The sequence below is a fragment of the Neofelis nebulosa genome, chromosome 1 (genome assembly GCF_028018385.1).
Source record: "Neofelis nebulosa isolate mNeoNeb1 chromosome 1, mNeoNeb1.pri, whole genome shotgun sequence".
Lineage (NCBI taxonomy): Eukaryota > Metazoa > Chordata > Mammalia > Carnivora > Felidae > Neofelis > Neofelis nebulosa.
Window position 1 is genome coordinate 95,222,099 of NC_080782.1, and position 19,789 is coordinate 95,241,887.

A 19,789-nucleotide genomic window follows, 5' to 3' on the forward strand; every position below is an offset into this window, starting at 1 on the left:
TGATGGCTGGGCTAGGTCCACCTGAACACCCAGTCTGTTCATGAACGTTGAGTTGCCGTTAAATGAACAGAGCTGTTTGGCAAGTAATGAGTTCTTTGTGTCTGGGGATGGACAAAGGTGGTCAAACATGAGCTGTGGGTATCACAGGAAAGCTTCAAGCACTGGAAAGACAATGGGGCCCGATGGCCCTTGATATTTTTTCTGAGGTTCCCTTTAATTCTCCAATATTTTAGTGCCTACAACATGGGCTTCTTCCAAACTTTATTTTCTCCTGAACTTTAGAAGTAAAAGAATATCTGAAGAAGCACATTGCTACAAAGAAGACTAGGTAGAAAAATGCAAAAAGAATCAAATGAAGAGACTCATGAGATTTTTGAGAATCAAGAAAGGCGAAATTTAATTTGCATATAGGTGTAACCCACACCCCACCTGGCAAGTGTTAGGACACATCACAAACCCCTCTGTTAGAATCACAAACGGCAGCAGATTTGCAAAGTTACTGGACACAAACAATACACTTCTCAAAGTAACACATGGGTCTGTCCATCACGCTTGCACACACAAATAAGAAAGAAATACATTTAAATAATTCTTTGCCAAAGAGAGATAAGGATGGTAATCATGTTGCCTCACATTTGGACAGCACTTTACAGATTACAGTCGAACCCATTTTGTCCTGATGACAGCCCTGTGAGGTAGGCAGCACAGGATTCACTCTTAGCTCATTTTGCAGATGAGGAAACTGAGGCTCAAGAAGGCTTCGGCGCTGGCCTAAGGTCGCCCAGCTTGCAGATGTAGATCTGGGCCTAGGACTCAGGGCCAGGGCACCTCGTCCAGCTCTTTTACTACTGACTTTCTAGGGGTAGACAAAATGGGCTGTGCAAAAGACACTGGTTCAATATCAAGTAGAACTATTCTTTTTCTTGAGCAGATGAGGTCAAGTACAATCAACCTAATGTTAATGTCATGCTGTGTGGTAGCCAAGATGAATACTTTTCTGAATCATCCATGTGTTTATACGTACAACAAAATGGTTCTCTACTTTAGCTTTGCCCTGCCTTAATTTTAAGTTACTCACAGCCATGGAAAAATGACACTATGATTAGATTTCATTGACCCAAGTCTTATCAGGATTCATGTAGTGGCATCTGTAATCAGTCATTATCTAAACTTACAGTCTGGTATCTTATTGAAATGAAAATGAATCTTGTTCATTTATTCCTTCTGGCTGTGGGCATTAGCCTGGCTCTGTTCTGGCTCTATTCTTTAGTCATAAATAATGTATTATTTATCCCACATAATATATATCCCATATATAATATACCCCATTTCAAAAGTAGTAAAAATGGGAAACTTCACAGGTTAGATTAAAAAAATATTTAAAGCAAAGAGAATCATTTTTTCAGGGGGGATAAAATCAAACTTTGAAAAGAAATCTAAATAAAATCCTTTATTTTAAAATAAACATTGATTTGGCAGGGGGGTGGAATAACCCCTCTATTGTATTACTCTTTTCAGTTAAGAATTTAAAAGTGGCCCGGTCATTACCAACCCAAAGTTTTGTGAGAGAAGAGGAACTGGTCCCTCATCATATACTCCAAATTGGAATGTGATGGATTTTTCTCTTCCAAGTTATTCAGTATCTATGAGTTTCATTTGTTTTTAAGCAGTACTTTAACATGTATGAAATCTAACAAAGTAATGGGGGCTTTGTGTGAGAGCCACTCAAAACTATTGCAACAGTAGTTTAAAATTCTCCCTTTAAATTCCTTCAGAGAAACACTAAGGACAAGTGACAACGTTCTACTTCATGCCTAAGTCTGTCACATAATATACTGGCTTAAGTAAGAGATTTGTCCCTGCAGCAAAAGTGGATGTCTTAGTTAATAACCGAAGGCATCCCCTAAAAGCCCCAAGATAATTTCATAGACAGTACAAAATGTGGGTATTCATCTGAAAGCATGAAATTGGCTTTTACTTCTGATTTTCTAGGTTAATTTGGTAACAATTCAAGGGTTTGCTATTTGGTTGTGAGAGGCTGACCTGCCTTCTACTCTTAGAAATGGGTCTCATATAATGGAATATAGGCAGACACAGCTGGGAGTGCACACTCTAACAATAAATACAAAGCTTGCAAGGCAGAAGAGGATGAGTGCTTTAACAATCGGAAAAAGCACTGCAAACTGCTCTTGGGGATTTTAAACGTGACCAAAGTGAGGTTTTTAAAATGCACGTTCTTTTCCCAGATGGTCCAGAAATGGTACAGGTCATGAAAAGGAGCTCCTTGGAGGTGGAGTCCTCACTTTCGCAGCTCCAGCAAAGGCTTCAGACTCCAGAAAGCAGGAAGGACGCATAACTCAGTAAAACGCTAAGGGTCACCATAGCAGTTGACAGTGCCCATGGATGACCACTAGGGGGCGCTTCCAACATTCTGCAGGAAATAGGCGAGAAAGCTTTGTCATTCGTTGATGAAACCACAGCTCTCCCAAAGGGGAGGAGCCTTTGGAAATTCCTCTAGCTCCCATTTTTCTTTAGTAAGATTGGCTGCAGTGCCTCAGGAACATCTGGGTCAGGGAAATAAGGGTCCAAACTTCCCCGGGGAAGTGCACACAGAGTGACCTCTTCCCCTCTGGAAGACTCTGGGGACCTCAAAGCAGACCGCATGGATGTTTCCACATGTTGTTTTGCCTGAAACTACTATGCGTGTGGTCCTGTCACGGATTTTTCCTGGTTTAGTCCACCTTCCAAGACTGGTTTTGAGCCAAGAAAGTTAACCTTTATTTTCCTTTTCTTCTGCAAGACTTTGAGGTGCTTGGTGCAATTGACATGTATTAGTTCGAATGCTCAGTTTTTGAACACTGAGAAATAAATTGCAAGATATGCATTGTTAGGATCCAAACAACCCATGCTTATCATGCATCAAGGTGCATCAACCTCTTATTTGAAACTAAAGAGAACAGACAAGCAGCTTTTCAAAAAAAGAAAAATAAAGCATCCATAAATAACCCTCCTTGGGTTTAGTGCTACACTGTTGGCTAATATGAACTATTGAAAATATTTTTGGAATGGTCTTCAAATATTATAAATATTTTCTTTTGCTTACTTGGTATTTCACTATAGAGCTATGTACAGAGATGGCGCTTACCATGCAGGAAAAATATACATTCTCCACCTCTATGGTACATTATGAAGGCTAGAATTTCCACTGGGTCTTATGAGCCAGCAAGTTGAATTTATTAGTCAGCCATCAGTTATAACAACATAATTAAAGTGCAAAGAAGGAAGGAAAGCAGCTAGATAGATCAGTTTTTTCATGGTCAGCATTAACATACTTCATGCCTCTAAGAGAAAATGTCAGGTGCAATAGGCTCAGGTAACAATAACTCTGTATCTTTTTCTCTTTTCTTCTTTTAAAGCAGAGATCTCCCTGAGAAGAGAAGAGGGAGGTAAACATGAGATAGCCCTATTTCTTCAACAACCAACAATCCTGGGAAGAGTAAGGTCACTTCCCCAGCACACGACAGAAGAACTAAGTCCTGCCCTTAGTTTTCTGATATAAGAGCTGTTGAGTGGTTGGTCCCATTTCCCATACACTTCCAGTACTTTCAGTCATAAATATCCCTAAAGTTAAAAACAAAGATGACCGGGGAAGAACTTCTACCAACAGCACACAGAAGTGTGGGTTTTAAAAAGAAGATCCCATTAAACAACGTTTTAAAAACACAGCCAGTATTCATAGTGAGCCAAAAAATGGTTTGTATAAATCAGAAAAAGTCCCCACATTACTGCGGGGAGGGTGGTGGGGAACAAGCACAGCAAGGTGATAATTTTCAAGGATATCTGATCGCTCAGCCTAAAACCCCCACAGCGCTTGGTGGCCCTCTGTCCTATCCCACAGCGTTCTTGGGGAGGTGTGCAGGCACCTTTTTGCAAACTCCGCACCTGCCTCTCTGAGGGCACTGGCTTCTTGGGCACCACAGCCCCAGGAGGAAGCCCCGCCCCACCTGAAGTCAGCTGCCAGGCAGGAGCCACGGGCAAAGCCTATTGAGTTGTTTTTTGGTTTTGTTTTTTTTTAAGTTGCATTCACTTGACTTTCATCACGTCTTTCCTATCCTGTTGCCTAAAAACCAAAAAAGCAGTTTCAGAACATGCCATCCCTCCAATGTAAATATTTAGAATGCACTGAAAACCATGCACATGCTTGTACACTGAAATTGCTCGTGTGGTGGTCCATCCCTGAAGAGGAAGCCTCAGCTTTTCTGGAAGCTTATAACAAAGAAAACATAACAGAAGCAGTTAAACCCTAGGAGAAAGTTGGTAGTTGTACCCAAGCCAGTAAAGTGCCAGACAAGCAGCTCAGGCCTTTTTCCACAGATCTTTGTCCCCGAGTTCTAACGGAACACGGGCAAACTTTGAAATCTACCTTCTTACCTGCTTCATTACAATGGCTACCAGCATCTCCTATATTACATTCCCTTATGAAAAATGTACCATCAGCTTTGCTAAGGATCAGTCTTTTCACCTTCCCACCCAAGTCTGAAGCATCTGTCTTTGACCCCAAACAGCTGGGCTTCCCTGGCTGGAGACAGAATTCCAGTTGGGTTCCATCTTCTTCAGTGGACAAAGGAGACTGGCTTTGTCTCTATCACCTGGTCCACACTGCACGGTGGGAGGCATGGCATGCATGGCTCAGTTCTGTCCGTCCCACTTTCCATGAGAATTCTACGGAGTCAGGGGCAAGGCCAGATCTTCAAGCAGGGAGCCGAGGTTCAATTTTTAGTGACAGTTCATACAGCGTATCTTCATCTATGATGAGGGCTTTGTCAAGCAGGTACTGAGTCACCTGGAGGAACAGGGAAATCCGAGCTTTTGGTTCTTACAGAACTCCACTACTCACATTTTCTGAATGGAATCTGACACAATTAAACATTTTCTCTTAGACACTTAAAAAATGTTATGTAACTTCTTAAGAATCATGAATATTTTCTCATTGTAAAAAAAAACCCAAAAACAACCACACATTTCCAGTCCTCTCCCAGCTAACCGCAGGCACCACTGCTATCATGTGGTTTGTATCCTCCAGAGGGTCCTTTCTAGATATTCAATGTACTTAATAGAAATCTTTTTTCTCTTATTAGTGGTATCCTACTGTACATCTTCTTCTGGTTTCATCTCTTCACTGTAAGTCCGGGAGAGCCCTGATTACACAGAATGTCAGTACACAGAATGTTAACTGCTATACAGTATTAACCTGTGATCAGAGGTTATTTAATGATCTCTTATTGATGGGTGTTTAGCTGCTGTCAGTATCCCACTGTTACCCAATGTGACAGTGAAATACAGTGAAATCCTCCTTAGCACGTTTCCTGTGCTCACTCAGGAATGTTCCTTTGGGACAGACAAAATGAAATGACACTAAGATAAAAATGTTGGGGCCTGGAGTATTTCCATGGAAATATTTCTTTAATTTTACTGATATGACTTACATTAAGTAAAATTAATAGTCTGATTGGTTCTAGCATATATATCACAATACAGGACACCCCCGCTACCCCACGAAGTTCCCTCTTTCAGCTTCCCAGTCAATCTGCTCCCAGAAGCAGCCACCGCTAGGACTTCTGTTACCAGGTATTAGTTTTGTTGACTGTAGAATTTGAGGTAAGTGTGTGCTTGGTGTCCAGCTCCTTTCACTCAGCATAGTGTTTTGAGGTCCATCCATGCTGTGGCGTGTATCATTAGTCTGTCCTGTCACTGCTGAGCAGTGCTGCATGGTGTAGACACACCACGTTCGTTTAGCAGTTCATCTGTTTGTGGACACCTGGGCTATTTCCAATTTTTGGCTATTATTAAGAAATGCTACGAACACCTTATACAAGACTTTCAATGAGCATGTTTTCATTTGGATAAACGCCTAGGAGAGGAATTCCTGGGTCCTAACGTAGATGCATATTTAATGTTTTAAGAAATATCCACACAACACAGTTTTCCAAAGTAGATGAACCATGTTCTTCTCACCGGCAACGTAGGAGAAGTCTGGTTGCTCAGTCCGTCAATTTTTAATTTTAAAAGATGATGTAAACTAACCTCTCAAATTGCTGTACCTATAGTATATGAGAGTACCTGGTATCACACACTGTAACTAATGTTTGATATTACCAATATTCTAAAATTTGTGAAAATGATGCCTCAGTATAATTTGCATTTCTCTTCCTTCTCACCAGTGAAGCCGAACATTTTTCAAATATTTACTGGCCATTTTTGTTCTTATTCTGTGAGTTACCTCACCTGTTCATAGCTTTGCCTATCTTTCTACTGAGTTGTTTATACTTTTCTTACAGACGAATAAGAATACTTTTATTCTGTCTCTTTTACCTGTTATAAAATATCATCTCCTCCTCTACTGGTTTTATTTTTGCTTTTTAAAATAATTTCCTTTTGTCACATAGAAGTTTTTAATTTTGATGCAGCAAGCTTAAGCAATCTTGTCTTTTGCAGCTCTTACATTCAATGCTTAAGAAGGTGTTTCTAATCTACAGGTCATGAATATTTTGTCCTATATTTTATTCACATAATTTAATATTTCTTTTTACATTTAGATAATGAGCTCATCTGGATTTTGTGTGTGTGTGAATGGTAGCAGATGAAGAGCCAAAATTCCTATTCCATTTACTTGAATGGTCAATTTCTTTCCGGCACTTTCTGTAAATGCCTCCTTTATTCCATATTAGATTTTCATAGAGACAAATCTCCATCTTGACTGTATCCCACTCCACTGAATTTGTATTCCTGCACCAATATAGTCCTGTTCTATTCACTATAGTTTTAAGACATGTGTCTGTATCTGGTAGGGAAAGCTCTTTCTTATTCTTCTTATTTTTCAAAAAATCCTTGTCTGTTTTTTTTTTTTTCCTAAGCTTCCTTATGGGTTTCAGGATTAAGTCTGTCAAGTTCTATAAAATAATAAGGAAAAACTGGCTTTGAGTTATATGGGAATCTTCTGTACTATTTTTCTGTAAAGCTAAAATGATTCTAAAAAATAATATCTATTAAAAATGAAAAAAGGAAAGGGAAGGGAAGACCAGCTGTGGCTGGGATAGAGAAAGAAAGCGGGTCTATAAAGTGAGACGGGTCTTGAAAGATGAATAGGGGCCATGTAATGTAACACTTCTTGGACACATCTAGACCTTTTCTTTCTTTATCCTAAGAGCAATGAAAAACCTATAAAATATTTTATGCAAGGGACAAACATATTTTTACCTTGTGTTTCAGAGAGTTCTATCTGACTGTAATTTGTAGAATGGACTTTACATCCTAGAGTGAATGCAAGTAGACCAAGTAACAGATATTGGTAGCTTGGACCAGGGTGGTGGTGTAGACACATTAATGAGAAATATAAAATATAAAATTGCTAGAACTTGATAAATTGGGTGTTCTTTTTGCCTGCTTTCTTTCTCTGTCTCTCTCTTTTCCTCTTTCTATCCTTCCTTCCTTCTTCTTTCTCAGAGTTGCCAAAGATTTGTCTGTTTTATTGGTCTTTCCTGTGAGTCAGCTTTTGGTATTATTGATCAACTTTACCACTGTTTCTAATTCATTAATTTCCGCCTTTCTATTTATTAATTCCCTTAACAACCACACAATATTACCTTTGACTGATGGTCTATTCGATAGCAAGTCTGCTGGAACTGGCGTATCTCTCTGATGATGTGTGATATCTAATAAAGAAACAATAACAACAAAAGCAAAGCAAAAGGATTGCATCACATTCTTCTGGGCCCTATCCACAAGCAGTCAGGCATTTTCTCCAGTGAAGTGTTGGAGCCGTGCCCTATCATTCTCTATGCCCAGGGGTTTCTTGCCCTTCAAAGAGTCACATGAAATGTAAACAGCAAGAAGATATTGCATTCACAATCAGAAGAACAGGTAGCACCGGGTGACCTCAGGTTCAGCAGGTGGTTTACCTCAGGTGGTAAACTCTGGGTGTTATTTTCCTGGGCTCCTTGCTTCTAACTTGGTGCTCAGAACCTGGTTGTCCAGCACAAAGCTTTCAGCACCTATCACTGCTCCATCTTAGAGAGTCATCCCTGGAGTTATTCCCCACCCCTTTGCCCAGAATGCAAGCTGCAACACCCCTGCTGACAATCAGCCACAGCATGTATTAAACCTGATGGCCCCCAACTCTTTCACCTCAAAATGAAAATGCAAACAGTAACCTCCATGACTTAGCCTCCCTCTTCTCTATAAGCCATTGAAGTCATCAAAATAGGCTGATTATGAAATTACTACCTACCATTCTCATTTTGGAGAAATTGACAAGGCCTTCCTCAGTAAAGTTTGGTGTTCCTTCTTCAATAAATGCTAGGTCTGTCAGGTACATCCCCAGATAAGGAACAGCTGGGGGGTTACAGCTGCAAAACCAAGGAACACTGTTCTCAAGCTCATTCACAGAAATATCGAATTCCCTCCCCTGTTTAACAGGATGTAGTATACTGCTTCAATCCTGAAGAATAAAGTCTTTTAATCCCATCTTCAGAAGCAGTCTCCTGATATTAAGAGTTTTAAATACATCTCACAATAGACTATAATAGAAAATTACAGCCCATACTTTACAATGTGTTTGAGACAATGGCGCGTTCAAACAACAGGATGCCTTACAGACAAATACAAAACAGGTGCTGGCAGTACTTGGAAACTAGCCGTATGAGCATGTAGGAACCCCCTGAGCCCTCACCTCCTTAGAGTGTAAACAGGAAACTTTAAAGAACTGGGTATAAAAATCAATGTGATTAGAGCTTGTAAAGCTTGCGTTCTGATTTAGTTAGTATTTCAGTGTTTTGGAAGGTATAGACTTAATTAATATCACGACCGCATACTACATAGATGCCTTGTGTTTGGTTTTTGAGGGGGGTGCACTTGGTCTTTTCAGAGTCAAGAGTGAGGCTATGGACTTTTGGACCAGAGACAACTGGGTCTGAGTCCCAGTATGACCACGTACTGAGTGATGCTGGTCAACCTCTATGAACCACAGTCTCCTCATCTGTAAAATGGAGACAATAAAACTTATCTCTTTAGTTCACTGTCAGGCTTAAATAAGACACATGGAGCACTATGCATGGCGTCTGTCATGGAGTAAGGATCTGGTGTAGTTCTTCTACTGCTGTTGTTGTTCCTACAAGTCTTCTGCTTGCTCATGGCATCACAGGACTAACGTTTTCCAGAGCAAGTCAAGTATGTGCAGTAGATCATAAGACAACCAGCTGCAGGAGAACAGGTTCTATTCTCTCTCTCTCTCTCGGTCTGTCTCAGGAGACAGTAATGACCCGGCAATAAAAGGCCACAAATACATAACAATAATTAATAGGTCCTAGAATATTTTTGAAAAGTCACAAGAAATCATGTGCTGTGCTTAGATTAATAAATATCAGACCAAGAAACTTCTTATAGTAAAACATGTTTGATTTTATAGTAAAAGCTGGCGATGTTTTCTTCTTGCTTGGGACAGTCTACATGCCATGAGTATATCCACAAGACACTGTATGCATAGTATTTCAAATGAAAAGAAAAATTAGGAAAATACCTAGATGATGGAAGTTATTTCCCATTTGTTTTTCTTTTCAAAGCAAAGTAGGAGGCAGGCCACTATGTGTATATTGTAAACATTATTTAAATATATTTTTGCATTATGAATAACTTAATAATTAAAGTAAACATACTTTTTAAGGGTTTCTCTGAGATTTTTAAATCTTCCTTCAGATGAAACAGTCTTCTGAAGTTTGTCCATTAGAGCTTTTGTCTAGAAAGAAGCAAATAAATTAGTATGTCATGAAAATTTTCCTATGTTTTGACAAGACAGGTAGGGTTACCAAAAGATGCTCAATTCCCTTCTACAGTGGCTGGGGCTGACACCTTTGTCAGACTGTTGTCATGTGACAGACATGGGGCATTATGGTTAAATTTCATGTTAAAAAAATAACATGTGGAGAAGAGAAAGTGACTACACTGCTCATTTAGCCAAAAAGAGGAAAATTCATAGAAAAAAATTGCAATGGCACAAGAAACAGGGATTTAAAGAATTGACAAAGCACTGTTGAATTAGGGAACCTTAAAGGAGAGGTCTCATGTCAGGTGGTTTTCAGGGTGAATCTTTCTGCGTGTTAATTTCCAAATTATCAAAACACAGACTTGGTTGCTTGGCTATCTTCTACTACAAACCCCTTGTTTTGTGATCATAGTCATCAACTTGTTAGAGAAGTATAACTGATGTTTGCCAAGAAATAAAACTGTTGTCGACATCGATCTGGAGTCTCTTCCACGGACATGGGAGAATGGTAGGGTGGCCCTTGGGGGTGATGACCCACCCCTGGTAACACCCATGCCCAGGCAAGGGAGCAGGGACACTTGGAATGCCCAGGGTGGGACTCCTCAGATGACTCTGCCTCAGTCTGGGGAGGAGCTGCACGCTTCAGGAGAGCTTTCAGAATGACTCAAAGGGCTGCCTTCCTCATCCTGCTTCCTGAGGACTCTGAAAGAGGACAGCCAGCAAGGTCTGGGCAGGGGTGGAAGGATAGGAGGGGGCTGGGCTGGGCTGGGCAGGCCTCCTGCCTGGCCCAGAGCTGGCCTTGGGTGAAAGAAGCTACAGAAATATAGTCTGTCCTATAGCCACAGACCAGATTCAGTGGGCTTCATAGTGCACATTTACCAGGCCTTCTGAATGTCGCCCAGACTGGACTCAGATCTGAAGAAGAGACAGCTACAGAGCAGACAGTATGATGACAGCATCTGGAGCAGGGCATATCCGCAACCAGGCACTACCTGTTGTGACTAGACTGAGGTCCTGGGCCCCAGAGGATAGTCCATCACCCATCCTAAAGCCCTTTTAGATGATACATATATATGTGATTGAAATGGTATTTAATCTATTATGCCTATTTAATGCCCCTACAGGTAGTACATTCAAATTTGAAAAAAAAAAAAAAAAAGATTTTAATATTAGTCTTATCACCCCTATTCCTTAGTCCATTATCCCTGAAGCTGCATCCTGTCAAACACATAAATATCACTTAAGTCAACTATGGGGAAGGCCTAGCGTTTCCTTCTTTTTCTCTCAAGTTTTTAAATTCCAGTTAGTTAACGTAAAGTATAATATCAGTTTCAGAGGTAGAATTCAGTGATTCATCACTTATACACAACACCCAGTGCTCATCACAAGTGCCCTCCTTAATACCCATCACCCGTTTAACCCACCCCCACCCCGCCCACCTTCTCTCCAGTAACCCTCTCGGTTTGTTTTCTGTAGTTTAGTCTGTTTTCTCTTTGCCTTTCTCTTCCCGCCCCCTCCCCATATTCATCTGTTTTGTTTCTTAAATTCCACATATGAGTGAAATCATTCAGTATTTGTCTTTCTCTGACTGACTTATTTTGCTTGGCATAATACTCTCTAGCTCCACCCGTGTCTTGCAAATGGCAACATTCCATTCTTTTCTATGGCTAATATTCTATTATATACAAATATACCACATCTTCTTTTTCTATTCATCAGTTGATGGACATTTGGGCTCTTTCCATAATTTGGCTATTGTAGATAATGCTGCCATAAACATCAGAGTGTATGTATCCCTCCGAAGCAGTATTTTTGTATCCTTTGGGTAAATACCTAGTAGGGCCATTGCTGAATCATAGGCCTAATGTTTTCTTAAAGAAGATTTAAGAATCCCTTGGTACCAACTTCAGATGAAAAATAAATAGGGGAAAGTGAATGAAAGAGAAGGCAGAGGAGTGACTTACTGACCTCAAGGAAATGTGACAATGTGTGTGACAGGATAATACGCTCTTTGTGTCTAATGCCCAATGGCTGAGACCAACATTGTCTTAGGGGGAGGCAAAAGCTAGCCACAACAAGGGCATCAGTGTCCAGCTTTTCGATTCTGATACAGCTGTCTGAAACCCGTTTTAAAAACAGTATTTCAACACCCATCATAACAGAAATCTCTCAAAAAAACTAGGAAGAGAGGATAGTTTCCTCAATTTTATAAAAAGCATTTACAAAACACCTACAGCTAGCATTATCCATAATGGTGAAAAACTGAATGTTTTCCCTTCAAGGATGAAGACAAGGAAAGTATGTCTTTTCTCACCACCCTAATTCAACATAGTATTGGAAGTTTAGCCAGAGCAATAAGGCAAGAAAAGGAAATAAAAGGCATATGAATTAGAAAGAAAGAAAGAAGACAGATCCTATTTACAAGTGACAATTGTCTATATAGAAAATCCGAAGGCATCTACAAAAAAGCTCCTAAGACTAATTAGTGAGTTTAGCAAGGTTGCAGATACATCACCAACATAAAAAAAAAAAAAAAAAAAAAAAAAAAAAATCACATTTGTATATACTAACAATGAACATGTGGAAACCAAAAATAAAACCCCAGTAATATTTAAAATTTCCCCACAGAAAATGAAATATTTAGGTATAAATCTAACAAAACATATACAGGACTTGCATGCTGAAAATTTCAAAATGCTGGTTTAAGAAAGCCTAAGAAATGGAGAAACATACTGTGTTTGTGGACTGGAAAATTCAACATAGTAATAAGACTCAACATTGGTTTAATGAAATTTCAATAAAAATGTCAATAAAGGGGCACTGGGTGGCACAGGTGATTAAGTGTCTGACTCTTGATTTTGGCTCAGATCACGATCTCACGGTTCACGAACTGGGCTCTGTGCAGACAGGGCGGAGCCTGCTTGGGATTCTTTCCCTCCCTCTCTCTCTGCCCCTCCCATACTTGATCTCACTCTTTCTCTCTCAAAATAAATAAACATTAAAAAATCTCAATACAGTTTTTTTAGACATAATTTTTTTTACTAAAATTTATATGGAAAGTCATAGCACCTAGCGTAGCTAAAATAATTTTGAAACGGAAGGATAAAGTGGGAGGAATAGAGAAAGAACTCTCAGATCTCAAAGGTGAGAAAAAAATCCAATTAAAAAATAAGCTGCAGACATTTCATTGAAGAGAATAAACAGATGGTAAACTAGCATATGAAAAGATGTTTAACAACATTAGCCATTAGGAAAATGCAAATTAAAACAATAATGAGATATCAAAAGGGCTAAAATAAAAAAACTGTGATAACACCAAATGTGGGCAAGAATTTGGAGAAACTAGCTCACTCATACTTGGCCGATAGAAGTATAAAGTGGCACAGCCACTCTGGAAAAGAATTTGACAGTGTCTTATAAAACTAAACGCACAATAACCATATGATCCAGCAACTGCACTCTTAGGCATTTATCCCAGAGAAACAAAAAGTTATAGTCACACAAAACCTATACATGAATGTGCACAGCAGTTTTATTTGTAATAGCCCCAACCCGAAAACAATCCAGATGTTCTTCAAGGGGTGAATGGCTAAAACGTCCTGTATTTATACCATGAGTACCACTTAGCATTAAAAAGAAACTAAATACTGATACATGTAACACCATGAATGGATCTCACGGGAGTTTTTAGAAAGGCAATCTCAAAATGTCATATACTGTATGATTCCACTTATGTAATGTTCTTGAAATGACGAAATTTTATAGAGATGGAAAACAGATTTTTGGTCGCCAGGAGTTAGGGAGGGGCAGGGAGAAAGCGGCTATGGCTATAAAAGGGTGGCAGGGGGGATCCTGGTACCAAAACTGTGTTGATCTTCACTACTGTGGTAATAAAAGGGCATAAATGTAAATACACACAGACACAAATGAGTGTATGTAAAACTGATGGTTTGAATGAGGTGAGTGGACGTTTCCAATGCGAACCTTGTGGGTGGGATATGTTTATACTTACACAAGAGTTTACATTGGGGGGCAACTGGTGTAGGGTGTAGGGGATTTCCATTATCTTTTACAAACTGTATGTGAACCTACAATGATCTCAACATATAAAGTGTTTGTTTAAAAACAGTACTTATAGAAGCTGTGGCTTTTATTTGCAAGGTCCAGGCTTTGTTGACAGAAAAAGAATTTGCCTCTGGCACCAGTAGGATGTGGAGGAGTCTGGAAAATTCTGCCAACGCCCTTTGAGAGGCCCAAGGTAGCTGTCTGCTAATAAAGGAGTAAGCCTGCCCACCACGGATCACCAAGGGCAGGGAACCCTGTAGGAAAGGAAGGACACACCCAATTTCAGAGGACCAGCAGAGCCAGTGAGAGCTGAAGGGCAGGTGAGCTCAGCTAAGCCCTCAATCGCTGCACCCCTTTGATGGGCAGATCAGGCAGACCATACATATACCTGACATAGGCAATTCGAGGCAGCCCGCACCCAGTGACCGGCTAGCAGAAGGCTACAATAGGTGGGTGCACACAGCCTCCCTCAAGCCCGGAGGAGCCCTTCCCAACACCCACCAATACCCAGGGAGAAAGCCAGGAGAAAGGGCACAGAAGAAACTGATTTCATTTGCACATTGAAAATATTGAATGAAAATGAACAAACTGAATCCAGTTAAAAGAAAATTAAGAGGGTTTTCTGTACATCTGAGTTATTATGCCAAAACTTTACTATACAAAGGACAAACCAAAAAAAGTGAACATTGAGGTCCTAAGGCACTCATACCCTTGCTTTGGGGAGAAAGAATGGATCTGCAGGACATCTCTGTGTTCACTTGGAATCAACATACGTTCTCCAAATAATTTTGGAAACAACTCCAGTCAACTACACTGTTTGAAGTTGTCCCAAATATGTTATAATGAATGTTTTGGGTTGTATTTGCTTTTCTAAATTAACCAATTAGAAGTGCACATGAGTGGAATCAATTAAGTGGTAAGAACGCAGTAATTACCCGCACTGGCACCTTTCTTTGGCAACTGAGCTGCTCGATTCAGTTAATTATTTCCTCATTAGTAATATTTCTCTTGGCTCTTGTCTCCTGGCCTCTCCTCTTGGCAGCGGGATGTGCCACACGCTGGTGCTCACCTGCTTGGACACCTTGGCCCAGGTTTTCTTCAGCCTATAGATGGCACTTCGGTTTAAGGCCGAGGTGATCTCCAGCACGCCATTGTAGTTGTGCAGGCATCGGCAAATGTCCGCCACTGCCACCCACTTCTCTATTGCGTTGGCACGGGAGCTGATATCAGCATAATTCATTATCTGGGAGGCCACCAGGTTGCTCATCTGAGACAGTGGAAAAGCCAAGAGAGACCAGCCGAGAGTCAAAGGAATGCATTCAGGCAAAGTGCCTAATTTACCCACGGAAATGTCAGGAAAGCAGGGTGCTGAGGGACAGGGAGATCACAGTCCGTATTTAGATACCAATCTTCTGAAAAGACTGAAGTGTATAGTAATAATAACAACAAGAAACTAATGGGAACCTGTTCATCCTCAGAGTGAACAGGAGGGGTTGTTTGGAATCAACATGTTGGGAGGAAAGGATCACTTTTTTAATCAGTAATTTTGATGAAGGAGTTATTTCCAGTAATTGAGGAAATGAAATGGAATAAGCTGACCCTTGAGGAATGGCAATCTTTGCTGATTACGGGTTTCACTTTTGGGGGGAGGGTGCTCTCCACATGCTCCTTCGCCCCCAACATGTGGGGACCAGGAAGCCCCAGTTATCATGGGAAAGAAAACACATTTACCCCCAATCAAATCAAATTCTAACCCAATACAGTTTGAAGCCAGACACATTTAGGGAGAGGGGAAGAGAGAACATTTATTCCTTTTTATCTCGCTGGACTTTTTTCCATCAGAGTTAATAGGACTTACAGTTTCAAGGCTAAGTACTGTAATTCTATTAATTGAAACCAAGAGAAAAAGAGGCAGCAGCTGAAGCAGCTCAATATTTAGAATATGGAAAGGAAAAGAACAGCTTAGGACTGATGACTAACAGAGAACATAGGATATGTAATCTTACATCCATACACTTAATCTAGTGGGTATACCCATTCTTTGACCATTCCATAGGTATGTTAGATCTCACAGTGCCTCAGAATTATCATTGTATATATTCATTAAAAAAATTTTTGTACTGAGCTCCTAGACAAGGCATTCTTTTAGGTTCTCAAAACAGGACCAAATAAATGAGAATACCTGATCTCAAGGCACTGAGCCTAGTTAGGCAGCAAGGTGAAGGGAGACAGACATAAACAAGTAAATATCACATAGTGAAATGCAAAGCTAGGTCTGCATGGAGGGGTTTGAGAACATGGAGGTAGCATGGGGCATTTGGCCAAGTACAGAGGAGGCATTCTTTCTTTCTGGAAAGAAAGAGGTCATGCCTGCACAGAATCCTAAAGGCTGACCAGGAGTTAGCCACTGCTTTCCTTCAAAGGAGAAGAGCATTTGGAAAGGGACAGAGGTAGAAGGCACGGTGTAACAGAGGATCTTGCAGGCATCTGAGGAGCACAAGGAAGCCATGAGAGGCAGAGACGCCAGGTAAGCAGGGCTCCTGTAGGCCTGGTTGAGCAGCTGGGACTGTATGCTGAAGGTGAGAGGAAGCCACTGGCAGAATTTTGTTATGCAAATGGTATAATTAGATTGGTCTTCCAGAAAGGTAACTTCTGTGACACTGTATGAAGAAGGGATTTGGGGGACAAGGAGATGGCAGGGGTGATAGTGAGTTAGGAGCTCCTGAAGAAAATGATGAAAAATCAAATCAAGGTCATGGCAGTGGGAAAGAAGGGGAAAAGAAGGGTCTGGGAAATATGTAGATTTAGGGTTCACTAATATGTTGGGGAGCAAGATGGGATGGGTAGCAGAGAAGGAGTCAAAGATGACCTCTAGATTCTATGCTTGGATGAGTGAGCATGTGGTCTTGGCCACTACCCAAGACTAAGAATAAAGCATAAGATGTAGAAGTAGGCTTGGCAGGTCTGGGAGGTACCAATGAATGATAAATTCCATTTGCAATCTGTTGAAGGCACAAAATGAGTGGCCATCCTGGTAGACACATGAGAGTCTGGAGCCTGGGAATGAACTTCTGATTTGATTGTTCGTTATATCCCAAGTGTATGTAGGCACAGACAATACAGGCTTGTTTTCTACAGCAGGGGCTCTGCTTCCCAGACAGTAGCCTACAGGGGCCATGTGTCCTGTCCTTTAGGCACCGGGGCCACGGATGCTCATCATGAGATAACATTCACTCAGCGTATATGCAGTCTGCATGTACTCTGTGCAAAATACCATCTCGGGAATTTGTTGTTGTTTTGTATTTTGATTCTGGATGACTTATTAATTTACCTACAGGGATCCTGATAGTCTTCTTCTTCTTTTTTTTTTTTAACATCATCATTATTCCTTTTACTGTAATCTAGTAGAACTGGAAAGGGAGCCTTCCCTTTGCCTAGATAAGCCTGAAGATACTCCCACATATGTGGTTCTGCAAAAGGACTGAGATGATTAGAACAGAACCAGTTAGGAGTTAGGAGTTGGTGGGTTTAACAGCAAGGCCATCTTACTGCTGGAGAAAAGCACAGCCGGGAGATGGACTGACAGCTGGTCAGCAGTGTGCACAGCTACGGCAACACTGTAATTATGCTCAAAGGGGTCCCTTCCAAGCCTGGAATGCATATGTGCTGAATGTTCAGTAATAATGAGGGTGATCTGTACTAACCCAACCTTACTGTCATGAGCACCCCTGGGAACCAGTGACACATGTGCTGTTAGAACTAGTCAGTGTATGACCGTGAAGTAATGATGATTATGCTAAAATAATAGCAGCGACCTATGCATTATTGAGCACTTGCCAGACTTAGGTACCACCAAAAGTGAACCTCATGTCTGGAAGTTAAATGGAACTTATTACACTTGGAGCTCTTAGAGAAGACATAAGCTTTTTTTTTTTTTTTTTTTTTTTAACATTTCATCAGTTCTGTTTTAGAGAAGGAGTCTTAAGACCCTGACTCATCTTCCTACAACATGCCCACATTTTATTTTTATGGCTACTCACATCATTGAAGTGCTGGCTGGTTTTCATAATGTAAGGTGTTCTTTCATTTTTATCCAGCTTCATCCACCCCTGCCCAAGAAATTCTCTGTAAGTTCAAAACAGAACACAAGACCAATTTAGTTTCTTAAATGGTGGCTATGATCCTGAACAATGAGTATGATTATTATATACATTAACTTTGACATTGCCCAGCATCTAGTGCTCCTGACCAACTCAAATGAATTTTTGCTCATCTCTAGCATTTTACTAGATGTCAAAAGAAAGAGATTTTTCAATTTCCACCTTTTTCTTAGAAGAGTTTGAACTTTGTTTTTTTTTTTTCAACGTTTTTTTTTTTTTTAATTTATTTTTGGGACAGAGAGAGACAGAGCATGAACGGGGGAGGGGCAGAGAGAGAGGGAGACACAGAATCAGAAGCAGGCTCCAGGCTCTGAGCTGTCAGCCCAGAGCCCGACGCGGGGCTCAAACTCACGGACCGCGAGATCGTGACCTGGCTGAAGTCGGACGCTTAACCGACTGCGCCACCCAGGCGCCCCAAGAGTTTGAACTTTGTAAGGATTACGATCATTATAAAAACTTCTCTGAAAGTGGTAAACAATGGCCAACACAGAAGGAATAAAGTACTAATTCAGAAACCAAGACTATTTTCACTGGATCAGCTTTAAAAAATCTTAAGCCTTGGGGAGCCTAGGTGGCTCTGTCAAGTTAAGCATCTAACTTCAGCTCAGGTAATGATCTCACAGTTCATGACTTTGAGCCCCACAAAGGTCTCTGTGCTGACAGCTCAGAGCCTGGAGCCTGTTTCATATTCTGTCTCCCTCTCCCTCTGTTCCTCCCCACTCAAGCTCTGTCTCTCTCTCTCTCTCAAAAATAAATAAACATTAATAAATAAATAAATAAATAAATAAATAAATAAATAAATAATCTTATGCCTTAGCAGAAGGTCCAAAAAAATCCATCACCACCAAAAACGTTAACCAAAAACAACATGTCTTCCTCCACTTTGCTCTGATATTCTCCAGGACAATGTCAATTCTACGGGCAGGGATTTTCCTTTATTCTCCCCAGAGCCCAGAACGGTACACATGGTAAAGGCTGAATAAACAAACACTGTTGTTACCACTTCATGTAGTGAAGGCAGTTACAGGGGTGGGAGCTCAGCCTGGTGGAAGTTTTGTCTTCAGAATAACATCCCTGCTCCTTCACTTCACCCATGAGCAGGCCACCAGATCACAGCAAGCAAGGGACAATCAAGCTGGAGCATACAGGGATTATTTTGTATAGGCATTACAAAAAATAACCTGAAATGTAATTACTCTGACACAGTCTTAATCCAGAAATGTTGGCTGAGTCCCTGCAAAGGGTTTTTTGTTCCTTCATGTTCCTGCAAGGCTGTTGGACATAAAGGTGTGCTAGTTCCACAGACAAAAATAATTGGTAGATGTTCCCATCAGCAGGGTGGGGACAGAGAGGAGAAGAGAGGAAGGGTCCCAGGAAGAGACCACCCATGGGTGTTCAGCCTTTTCTTTCTCTTCCTCCACAGAGGTCATGTTCATCTCCCCACCAAATCCCCACTGCACTAGAGAGGAGTCAGGAGGTGGGGAGAGGCACTGTGGTTTCTAACTCAAGTCTTCACTCCAGTAGTCACTGGGTTCATTTGTAGAGCCAACAGGCCACATTCCTTCCCTCCATCCCCTGCCCCGCTTGTTCATGGGTAGAGAGAGGGGGAGGGGAAGAAGATAAAACGCATAAAAGAAAAGTCTGCAGGGGCATCTCCTGGCCTCGCCCCTTATGCCTCTCTGACACAGCTGCAGCTCTGACCACCCATCGCCCTACCTGACTCTCCATCATCACGATGTCCTCTTTT

The 19,789-nt window shown here is 40.9% G+C and overlaps 1 protein-coding gene across 2 annotated transcripts in view; it reads right to left on the reverse strand.

Annotated features, from left to right (window-relative positions):
* Positions 1 to 370: 370 nt before the first annotated feature.
* The window catches only part of RASGRF2 (Ras protein specific guanine nucleotide releasing factor 2), a 245,496-nt gene continuing 226,077 nt past the window's right edge, over positions 371 to 19,789 (reverse strand). For both annotated transcript variants that reach the window (XM_058728352.1, XM_058728343.1), the window contains exons 22-27: positions 17,923 to 18,007; positions 14,952 to 15,149; positions 9,711 to 9,790; positions 8,288 to 8,405; positions 7,644 to 7,712; positions 371 to 4,843 (exon numbers count right to left, since the gene is read on the reverse strand). In XM_058728352.1, coding sequence (XP_058584335.1) covers positions 4,751 to 4,843; positions 7,644 to 7,712; positions 8,288 to 8,405; positions 9,711 to 9,790; positions 14,952 to 15,149; positions 17,923 to 18,007 — 643 coding nt within the window. In that variant the 3' untranslated portion in view covers positions 371 to 4,750. The remainder of the gene's footprint in view (positions 4,844 to 7,643; positions 7,713 to 8,287; positions 8,406 to 9,710; positions 9,791 to 14,951; positions 15,150 to 17,922; positions 18,008 to 19,789) is intronic.